This window comes from Pocillopora verrucosa, chromosome 4, assembly GCF_036669915.1.
Source record: "Pocillopora verrucosa isolate sample1 chromosome 4, ASM3666991v2, whole genome shotgun sequence".
In the NCBI taxonomy this organism is placed as follows: Eukaryota; Metazoa; Cnidaria; class Anthozoa; order Scleractinia; family Pocilloporidae; genus Pocillopora; species Pocillopora verrucosa.
In genome coordinates, this window is record NC_089315.1 from 29,043,874 (window position 1) to 29,055,241 (window position 11,368).

Consider the following 11,368-nt stretch of genomic DNA (forward strand, 5'->3'; position numbering starts at 1 on the left):
CTGCTTATAGTAAATGTATTTTACAGAACTTTTTGAACTTTTTTGGTTTCAGCAACTTTAATCCTGTCATCCCCAAGATCTCATTATGCAATTCGTGAGATGTTAGTTAGGAGTATTTGATATTGATTCAACTAACTGGGAGTTAGAGTATTTTCAAGTTTTGGCGCTATTCAAGGTAGAGTTTCCCTTACATATACTACCTTTTGCTTCAACCAGGTGGCCATGATACCTACCGCCCCCCACAAACTGTGCGACAGCATGTGTTTGTCAGAGAAGAATTCCGTTATTTGAACGTCCCCAGAATTGGATCCTACACAGTGGATGATAGCATTGACTGTGTATTAAAGTGCCTCAGTCATACGTCATGTTTTTCTGTGAACCTGGCCGCGTCTAGAGGAATGGACGGAAAGTTTTGGTGCGAGCTGCTCTCTTCTGATAAATACAGAAACTCCACTGAACTCCTTGGAAACAAGAGCTCTCATCATTTCGTCACTAAGGTTACAGATATTCCTTAGAGATTGTAAATGTGTATACTTAAGTACTTAAGAGGCCTCGCTGTAAGGCCTGAGCCAAGGAGGAGGGGTTAATTTGAAACCTTACTCTTTACTCTATCGCATGACAGGACTGTATATCCTTTGTTTAGCAGTAGGCTCTATTATGAGTGAAATTTTATTTAAAACAGACCCATATGTTATCATTGTTCAACTGTTAAATGTTTCTTCTCCTCAGTCTCCCTGTTCTTCCTCGCCATGCAAAAATGAAGGGACCTGTGTACCAAGTTACAAAAATGGCATCTTTGAATGCCTCTGCAAGAAAGGCTTCATTGGAGAATTCTGCGAGAAAGGTTAGACGTTACTTGCAATTGCCAGGTTGGATTAGCATTTATTTGCATAAAATTTGGCTCTCTATCCAGGGATTGCCTTGCCCCAAGAGCAGTTTGCTTTTAGTATATTAACGACAACATAGCCAACTGAGTGATCATTGCGTCGGTCCTACAATTGACCTCTTTCCCAACTGAAATTTATCAAAGGCTTACTCTGACGAACTCGTTTGATGCAGCACTGTACATCCCCTGTAAGGAATGGATATTCACCATCACTTCAGTTAATAATTGTTAATTACTTCAACGGTGTCAGGCGAATAAGAGTCGAAGATTTAAAGAAAACTCCTACCTTTGCTGCATGCCGGAGACGTCATTTGTAACACGCAATTCTTTAATTCATACTTAGGCTTCAAGTCCTGTAAAGATGCATACAATTCATACAAGTAAGTTTGAAACTTGTTTTATATAAATGAATAGGGAAAAGCTCGATATTTAATTCAATCTTTAACTCTAGATTGGGATGCAGTCGGTGATAAGTTAAATTCTTACTTTAGACACTAAAAGGGCGAATTAAGAATTAAAAAAAGGGGTTATCTGTTGAGTTAACGTCAGAAATCATCTTAGGCTTCAAGTCCTGTAAAGATGCGTACAATTCATACAAGTAGGTTTGAAACTTGTTTCATATGAATGAAGAGGGAAAATTCGATATTTAATTCAATCTTTAACTTTAGATTGGGATGCATTCGGTGATAAAGTTAAATTCTTACTTTAGACACTAAAAGGGCGAATTAGGGCGAGTTATCTGTTGAGTTAACGTCAGAAATCATCTTCTCCTTTCAGTTTCCAGGTTAATTTCATTCAATGAAATATTCAGGGCTTATTTTTGTCATTTTTCATCCGTAAAACTTAACATCAACTGAAAAATTATTGGATCTAAAAAATTTTGGAGAAATAAAAATCAATGTAGTTGTTAAGACTGATCTGGTTCCCCGAACAGGTCGAACGCCAGCGAGTTGGTTACCTTACACTTTGGCGCGAAAACAACTTCCGTTCTCTGTCAAATGGGAGATTTTGGATGTGGAGATGGTGGATGGACACCAGTTATGAAGATTGATGGCAACAAGGTCGGTTGTTACCTTTTGTTGTGAAATGTTCCTTTACTTTTTCTCATACCCCTAACTTTTAAAGCCTAACTCGAGCTTCGTGCCACAGCAAAATAATTTGGTTTTCGCGACGAAGAATCATAGCGGGGTATTTAATATTGCGCAGATGCGTTGCAGGTAAGGTCAAATATTCTTCCACCTTACTTTCTCTTCCCCCTCAAAATAAAAAAGAGGCGGTTTAAACGGGAAATTTTGCCAGGCGCGTTACTTTGATCGATTCTGAATCACAATACACAATGTTCTTGCTTACTACTTTTGATGCTTATCTTTGTATGCGATTGATTATTTACTCTTATAAAATCATTTCGCAGAACACTTTTCTATTCAGTTCGGGATACTGGACTGACAAAAGCGAATACAACCCGTCTGGTGGAACAACTAGCTTCGATTCACAAGAGACTAAGCTACCGACCTACTGGAACACACCCTTTTCCAAGGTCTGTCTCGGTATGAAGGTTAACGGACAGTTGAGGTTCACCGTTATCAACAGCCAGGCATTCCTTTCTCCACTCTCTGATTGCTGATGGTCAGTATCGGCCTACTTCACTGGGTCGGAACAAGTGGATAGCGCTCACTGATTCAAAGGCTTATCTTCAGCCCAACTGCAACCAGGAAGGATTCAATACCAAGGCCAGTCGCAGAGCAAGAGTGGGAATCCTTGGGAACAACGAAAACGACTGCCGTACATGTGATTCTGCAGTAGGGTTTGGTGTTGACAACAGAGCGTGCGGTGATCTTTCTTCCATTAGAGCCATGTGCTACATCTTGGTTCAGTGATGATGTGCGTTTAAATGAATTTTAAAACAGCTCCAAAATAGATAAGATGAAGTCATCCACGAACAGTATGTAAAAATGCAGGATTATAAAATTTGTTGTGTATATGAACACCTCGAGAACACTGCGATTAAGCACCTATCATCCGAGTCTCGCAAATCAGAATATATGATGCTCGCGAAAGCTTTGTACAGCTTTTCTTATGCCATGTGTGTCTGTAAGTGAAAAAACGCAAATAAACAAAGCAAAATCGAAACGAAAGAAAACAAAAAGAGATATATTTTTCCCAGCTGGGAAGTTTACCATTCACCGTTGACTTTATTCACTGGACCCAGTTTTTGGCTCGCGTCCAAACATATCGATAACGTAGGCTATCGGAAACAGCTGTAGCTGGCGAAAAGTTTTATATATAGAATGGGTTTAACTCTTTAAACCCTGAGAGTGACCAGCATCTAATTTCTCCTTACAGTCATACAGCTGAATCATTCAGTAAGATCATAAAAAAAATAAACGTAGTTAGCACCTGCCGTAGGATAATCTAGCCGGATTGGTCAGTCAATAAAAATCAACGAGATTAAGGAAATGTTTTAACGACAGTAGAGTCAGTTTGTTTTGAGGGAGAAACGACGGTTTTAGATATTTTCGCCTAAAAAACCTCGATGGTGGATTCACGGGCCATCGCCGCGAATGTTTCTTTTTTTTATTCTGTTTTATTTATCTGGTCTGAACTGATCCTCAAGGCAGAAGGTTAGTGAAAATGTAGACTACCAAGAAATTTGAAAACGCTGACTTTTCGAGGCTTGATTTTCGAAGCATAGATAAATGGCTTGGCTTCAAACGTCAGTGTTTCGACAAAATTTGCCGCTACACTTCATATACTTTTAATTAACCTGGTTATAGTTGACGATCCGCTTCATTTTTCAATAATCCCCGACGCAAAACATAAGTTAACGAATTTAAAAAAACGAACTATGTAAAAAATTGCTTTTTTATTCAATCAATGATTCATTTTAGCTACAGTTTTATCTCAATCAATAATTCATTTTTCACCTTTCATCATTTACATCGATAGACCTTCAACTATGAGCGTTATATTTAGGTTTTAACAAAGCTTGCAGTGATGAAAATTACACGAAAGTTCAAGTCAAAAACTTCTTACCTTCATTTCATTGTTTTACCTTTTTTCTGTTTAATTTAAGCGCACTTTCTGAGGCTTTAACCGTCACGATACTCTTCTTTCAAACTTTGTTTGAAATCAGCGGTTCATTTCTCAAATTATACGAATGGGATGCCTCTGATTCGATATGGAAGATTTCATAACTTAAAAGAGGGTGAAAATTTAGGCACTCAGTGTTTACCAAGGTATATGTGAATTAGCATAAATCTAGCAGCGTTCAAGTATAATTGCTGCAATATGATTGGCTACGCTTCTCGCTATCTATTCTGTAATACATAGTAATTAGAGTAAGAAGCCGAACAGTTTGCGGCATATATAAAATAAAATATAAGCATGGGCCTGTCTCGTTGTTAAGCTTTGAACAAGTAGTAGTTTTATATTAAGATAATTAGATTATTATTTACTAATATTTTGAAAGGCGTTTTGACGCGTTATAGGCACCTTATTTTTATTTATTTAATTTGATTTTGCAATTGCTATCAGTTTAAATTCATTTTATTTCATGTAACTGTAAGAGTCTAGATAGTTTTGATAGGTGACGAGCCATCTCGTGGGCTCCTTTGAGTAAACCATTATCGTTATTATTATTTTATTATTACTGCTATTGTAATAATAATTATTATTACTTTTATTATTATCATTATTATCGTTATTACATTTGATACCTAATTCGGGCCTCTCCCTTACCAGTTGTTATGCTCGATAGAAGTCTCGGTCTCGTAATCTAATTGTTTAGCAGAAGCTTATGTTTCTGGTAGCTATGGTACTGTTTATTTCAAAAATTATTCGATCAAATATGGAAAGGAGCAAATAAAAACTCAAGGCGACGATAGAAAAAGTACTCGCGCGCAAGCCATCAACCAATGATTTGAAGACCAAGTAAGGACGAAACGTTGTGTAGGATTTTGCAAGTGATCCTAATTGTTTACTGGGTTAATAACGTTATCGAAGGTTTACTTCAACAGTAATCAAAGTGGAAACAACAATCATTAAAGTTTAACAGACCTCACGTAACATATCAACTTGTGATACGTACAGAAGAAATGTGCGCAGCAGCTGCCGTCATAAAAGTTATCTGATTGGTCAGTTGAAATCGGCACGCAAAAGCTTTATCACAGTTGCAATAACAGTTGGTTTTTCATTAACTCAATACTTTTGTGCCCTTATGGACTTACATCCTTTTACGCCATGTTTCTAGGTGTTATTTGTTCGCTTTTCATTATCTGGCCTAATCTGCTCCTCCAGGCAGCTGCTTCTCAAGGTTAGTATGCGGAGTCTCTTGAAAAACGTATCTTTAATCTACTCGGAACCAGTTATTTGAATCATTTCTGTACCTTACAAGTTTCATCAAAATTGTCTCGATAGTCTTCCTTGCTGTCGAAGACGTCGACACGAAATGACCCCAGAGGATCTTGAGCATGCATCCTCCGAAGATCCATGTTATGTAAAATATAAACAGTTTTGAAATAGAATAAGTGAGATGGTAAGTTTTGAGCTCGGTAAAGAAATAGAGAAAGATGTTTTTTCGTCTTGTCACGAGCGTAGGACAAACAAAAAATTCTGAGTCCCAATGACTGAGGAAGCGAACCTCAAACCTCTGACCTCAATCGAGCCTCAGACGTTTTCAGAATAGAATGAATGGTTTCTTTCTCGGTGCAGTTTCCGAATAGGCAAGTTTTTAATTTTGAATAGGACACACTGCCTAATTTTCATGCTGTAGTTTGAGTTAAACCCTACACATAGAGAACTTCCGTCTTTGGGCATAAAGAGTTTCACTCTGTCATGGTGACATTTGTGAATTATTCACGAATTTGAACATTATGACAGGACGGATAATGTGTGCACTGTAAGTACCTCCCGTTGTCCCATACAAAGCCTTAGAAAAGTTTTCTAAGGCTTTGTATGGGACAGCGGGAGGTACTTACAGTGCACGCGTTTTCCGTCCTGTCATGACTTGTTTTAAACTATTTCGCAACTCAGTTTAAACTATCTAAAATATAGCTGTGGGTCTTTTTTACCTACACGTTTCCCTACATTTTCAATCGGTATGATTGGAAAATTGAAATCTTACAGTTACGTTATTTTCTCTACACGCGAAGTAGTGAAATTCGAAGACCCCAAAGTCAATCATCTATTATACCATAAGCAAACGATCGAGCACTCAGATTTAAAACCAATATTTTGGGAGCACCTGCATTGTATATTGTATATGTATACTTTGCTAAAATAATCATCATCACGTATGCATTCCCTGTGATGTCTCATTCAAATAATTCTAATTTACTTAAAAGCTAGTTTGTTGAAAGTTTATCAAAATATGTTAAAATATCAATGTTATGATTTGCATGGCCACAAAAAATAAAGTAAGAGGGTCAGCTTTTGAATCCATAACGACGAAATCCCCTACATATATTTCATAGATGGGGAAGTGGAAGCTTGTCAACTGTCCGTAAAATCCCTTTCAATTGATTTCTCCGAGAAAGTAAGCACACGATCCACAAATTAGCGAGTTATACTGAATTGCATCCCTTCTTTATATAAACAGTAGTCACATCCACTCACGGACCATTCATTTATCCAATCATAAATTATTCACAAGTCCAAAGTGAAACAAAAAAGAGCTGTTTATCTATGTTTTCTATGAAAACTTTGCTATGGCGGAAGCAGGAAAACATGAGAACTTGATACTGCACAAAAAGTCATCTTAAAACCAGTTTTTTTTAAGGTAAAGACTTCTCGTATGCTTATGTAGATGACGCCACGTAAAGATTTGTCAAAAATGGGTCTCTATTCGTTTATCTCATTCTATTTCACCTTGATATAATTTTCTAAGTTTGTATTCTCTTATCACAAATGAAGAGTGGCAGCCTTTCTAGATTTAGATAGAAGACTGCTCATAGTAAGTGTATTTTACGGACCTTTTTGAATGTGGCATCGGTTGCGTTAAAAGAAAAGGTTTTTGCAAATTTAACCCAGTCACCCCCAAGATCTCATTAGTAATTCTCCTAACTGTCTGTTATGCAATTCTTGAGATGTTAGCTCGGAGTATTTGATATTGATTCAACTATTAAATAATCTCTTATTGATAGGGGGTCTTGGGAATTAGAGTATTTTCAAGTTTTGACGCTATTCAAGGTAGAGTTTGCCTGACATATACTACCTTTTGCCTCAACCAGGTGGCCATGATATCTACCGCCCCCCACCAACTGCTCGACAGCATGTGTTTGTGAAAGAAGAATTCCGTTATCTGAACGTCCCCAGAATTGGATCCTTCACAGTGGATGATAGCATTGAATGTGCATTTAAGTGCCTCAGTCATACGTCATGTTTTTCTGTGAACCTGGCCGCGTCTAGAGGAATCGACGGAAAGTTTTGGTGCGAGCTGCTTTCTTCTGACAAATACAGAAACTCCACTGAACTCCTTGGAAACAAGAGCTCCCATCATTTCGTCATTAAGGTTACAGCTATTCTTTAAAGATTGTAAATGTGTACTGTTAAGTACTTAAGAGGCCTAAAGCTTCGCTGTAAGGCCTGAGCCAACGAGGGGGGTTAATTTGAAACCTTACTCTTTACCTCTTTACTCTATCACATGAAAGGACTGCATATCCTTTGTTTAGCAGTAGGCTCTATTATGAGTGAAATTTTATTTAAAACAGACCCTCATGTTATCTTTGTTCAACTATTAAGTGTTTCTTCTTCTACTCAGTCTCCCTGTTCTTCCTCGCCATGCAAAAATGAAGGGACCTGTGTACCAAGTTACAAATATGGCATCTTTGAATGCCTCTGCAAGAAAGGCTTCATTGGAGAATTCTGCGAGAAAGGTTAGACGTTACTTGCAATTGCCAGGTTGCATTAGCATTTATTTGCATAAAATTTGGCTCTCTATCCAGGGATTGCCTTGCCCCAAGAGCAGTTTGCTTTTAGTATATGAACGACAATATAGCCAATTGAGTGATCATTGCGTCGGGCCTACAATTGACCTCTTTCCTAACTGAAATTTATCAAAGGCTTCCTCTGACGAACTCGTTTGATGCAGCACTGTACATCCCTTGCAAGGAATGGATATTCACCATCACTTCAGTTAATAATTGTTAATTACTTCAACGGTGTGTGGCGAACAAGAGTTGAAGATTTAAAGAAAACTCCTACCCTTGCTGCATGCCGGAGACATCATTTGTAACACGCAATTCTTTAATTCATACTTAGGCTTCAAGTCCTGTAAAGATGCATACAATTCATACAAGTAAGTTTGAAACTTGTTTTATATAAATGAATAGGGAAAAGCTCGATATTTAATTCAATCTTTAACTCTAGATTGGGATGCAGTCGGTGATAAGTTAAATTCTTACTTTAGACACTAAAAGGGCGAATTAAGAATTAAAAAAAGGGGTTATCTGTTGAGTTAACGTCAGAAATCATCTTCTCTTGTGTTTCCAAATTAATTTCCTTCAGTAAAATATTCAGGGCTTATTCTTGTCATTTATAATGCGTAAAACCTAACATCGATTTAAGAATTATTGGATCAAATAGATTTTGGGGAAATAAAAATCAATGAGATTGTTAAAACTGATCTGGTTCCCCGAACAGGTCGAACGCCAGCGAGTTGGTTACCTTACACTTTGGCTCGAATACAACTTCTGTTCTCTGTCAAATGGGAGATTTTGGATGTGGAAATGGTGGATGGACACCAGTTATGAAGATTGATGGCAACAAGGTAGGTTGATACCTGTTGTTGAAGGGTCTGCAGAAAAATACATCACTCACCAATTTGAAGTATAGAATTCAGGTATCTTTAACCACAGATGTCTCACTTCATTTATCTCGAACAAGTTTGAGTCGAGCTTCGTGCCACAGCAAAATGTTTTGGTTTGGCGACGAAGAATCATAGCAAAGTATGTAACATTGCGCAGATGCGGTGCAGGTCAAATATTCTTCCACCCTTCCGTTTCTCCCTCATAATAAAAAAAACAGGCGGTTTCAAACGGAAAATTGTGCGAGGCGCGTAACTTTAATAAATTCTGAATCCCAATGCACAATTTTCTTGCTTACTTCTTTCGATGCTTCTCTTGGCATCGGATTGATTATTTATTGTAATACAATTATTTCACAGAGCACTTTTCGGTTCAGTTCGGGATACTGGACTGACAAAAACGAATACAACCCGTCTGGTGGAATGACTGGCTTCGATTCACAAGAAGCCAAGTTACCGACCTACTGGAACACTCTCTTTTCCAAGGTCTGTCTCGGTATGAAGGTTAACAGACAGATGAACTTCACTCTTATCACCAGCCAGGCTCCCTCTCTTCACTCTCTGATTGCTGATGGTCGGTATCGGTCCACTTCACTGGGTAGGAACAAGTGGATAGCGCTCACTGATTCAAAGGCTCATCTCCAGCCCAACTGCAATAAGGAAGGATTCAATACCCAGACCATCCATCGCAGAGCAAGAGTCGGAATCCTTGGGAACAACGAAAACGACTGCAATACATGTGACTCTGTAATGGGGTTTGGTCTTGACAGCACAGCTTGCGGTGATCTCCATTCCTTCAGAGCCCTGTGCTACATCTTGGTTCAGTGATGATTTGCGTTTAAATAAATTTTAAAACAGCACCAAAATAGATAAGATGAAGTCATCTAAGAACAGTGTGTAAAAACGCAGGATTATAAAATTTGTTGTGTATATGAACGCCTTGAGAACACTGCGATTAAGCATCTATCATCCGAGTCTTGCAAACTAGAATGTATGATGCTCGCGAAAGCTTTGTACAGCTTTTCTTATGCCATGTGTGTTTGTAAGTGAAAAACGCAAATAAACAAAGCAAAATGGAAACGATAGAAAACAAAAAGAGAGATATCTTTTCCCAGCTGTTTTAATATAACCTACGAGGAAAGTGTACCATTCACTGTTGACTTTATTCAGTGGACCCAGTTTTTGGCTCGCTTCCAAACATATCGATAACGTAGGCTATCGGAAATAGCTGTAGCTGGCAAAAAGTTCTATATATAGAATGGGTTTAACTTTTTAAACCCTAAGAGTGACCAGCATCTAATTTCTCCTTACAGTCATACAGCTGAATCATTCATTAAGATCATAAGAATAAAGCAAATTATCGCCAACCAAAGAAGCTTTGATTGTTAAACAAATTCTCCTTGTCAGTACTAAAGGAAATGTATAGAGAAGGGTATAGAGACTATGGATACTGATGTTAGGGTGTAAAGGATTACATCCGTATTCAGTGGATGACGATTTATCCCGACCGGTACCCTAAAGGTAAAGACTGCAGAACCAGAATGCATTAAAGCTACGTTATTCTAAGGTTTATGCGCCGTACAATTTTAGGCGACATCTTGAATAATATTTCACCAGTTACTGTCCCATATGTCTTCTACTCTTCGTTAAATTTTTCGTTGATAAATGCATTCTTTGCTATTTACACTTCGGAAGCTGAAACAACGTTTTCAAGCAAGAAAACATTTGCTTCATCTTCCGACCCTGAAGGTAAAGGCTGCATTCCCAGAATGCATTAAAGCTGCGTTATTCTAAGGTTTACGCGCCATATCATTTTAGGTGACATCTTGCATAATATTTCGCATTTACTGTCCCAACTGTCTTCTACTCTTAGTTAACTTTTGTTGACAAATGCATTCTTTACTATTTACACTTCGAAAGCTGAAACAACATTTTCAAGCAAGAATGGCATATATATCGTTAGACAACTGAAATACAAAACGCGAATACGTAAAGATATACACCGAAAGATAAAAAAAAACTCATGTACCGTATTTTTCAGGGAAAAGAAGGCAAACTAATGCACCTATCTGAAATAATTTGCTACTAATTAATTCATATTAAATTTTTCAACTTTTAGTTCACGAACAAATCGCGAACTTGGAACAACGACAATCTCTGGAGTAAAAGAGTCTGTCTGCAAATCGGTCCTTAAAGAACCATCATCTATTGTAGTTGGCTCATGATCAGAGACATCCATATTTGGCAACAGATTCAGCTGCTTGCAGACGTCACCAGCAAAACCAACGTTATCATCACTTTCCAGTTCTTCGAAAATTTCTCCCCGAAAATACCCTTTGTCATCTGCATATATACTTTCCGCTTCTTCGTCTCTCCTATTAATTTTCTCTGACGCAGTTGCAGAAATGTCTTTAACGATTGATTTATCGTTCATGCTGATCAACGACCTCGTTTGAACCAAAAAGTCCTTGTACGATAAATAGCGAAACCTCCTTTTCCAATCTTTCTTGACTTTTGATGAGATCGATTTTGAATCTTTTAATGAACTTTGCTTTGACGAAGTTGAGAGTCTATCAGGTGCTTCTTCTGAGTCCTGAAAGCTCTCACAAGAGTCACTGTCAGATAGATCCTTCTCCCGTTCGCAGGTTGATTCGTCTGCCATATTGCTACTTTGCAACCTC

General features: G+C 37.9%; 2 protein-coding genes and 1 pseudogene across 2 annotated transcripts; 2 read left to right on the forward strand and 1 right to left on the reverse strand.

The window, feature by feature from the left end:
- The first annotated feature begins 271 nt into the window (after positions 1 to 271).
- LOC131785183 (uncharacterized skeletal organic matrix protein 5-like) lies at positions 272 to 2,765 on the forward strand (annotated as a pseudogene).
- Positions 2,766 to 3,326: 561 nt separating this feature from the next.
- Positions 3,327 to 9,515, forward strand: LOC131785181 (uncharacterized). The gene is made up of 7 exons (XM_059102020.2): positions 3,327 to 3,507; positions 5,136 to 5,198; positions 7,114 to 7,394; positions 7,644 to 7,758; positions 8,144 to 8,180; positions 8,525 to 8,651; positions 9,048 to 9,515. Exons 1-7 carry the CDS (start codon positions 3,420 to 3,422, stop codon positions 9,513 to 9,515), a joined length of 1,179 nt encoding a protein of 392 aa, XP_058958003.2. The 5' UTR covers positions 3,327 to 3,419.
- A 276-nt stretch (positions 9,516 to 9,791) lies between these two features.
- LOC131785215 (uncharacterized) lies at positions 9,792 to 11,349 on the reverse strand. Its single transcript, XM_059102061.2, has one exon. The coding sequence runs from the start codon at positions 11,347 to 11,349 to the stop codon at positions 10,777 to 10,779; it is 573 nt and encodes a 190-aa protein (XP_058958044.2). The 3' UTR covers positions 9,792 to 10,776.
- Positions 11,350 to 11,368: the final 19 nt, after the last annotated feature.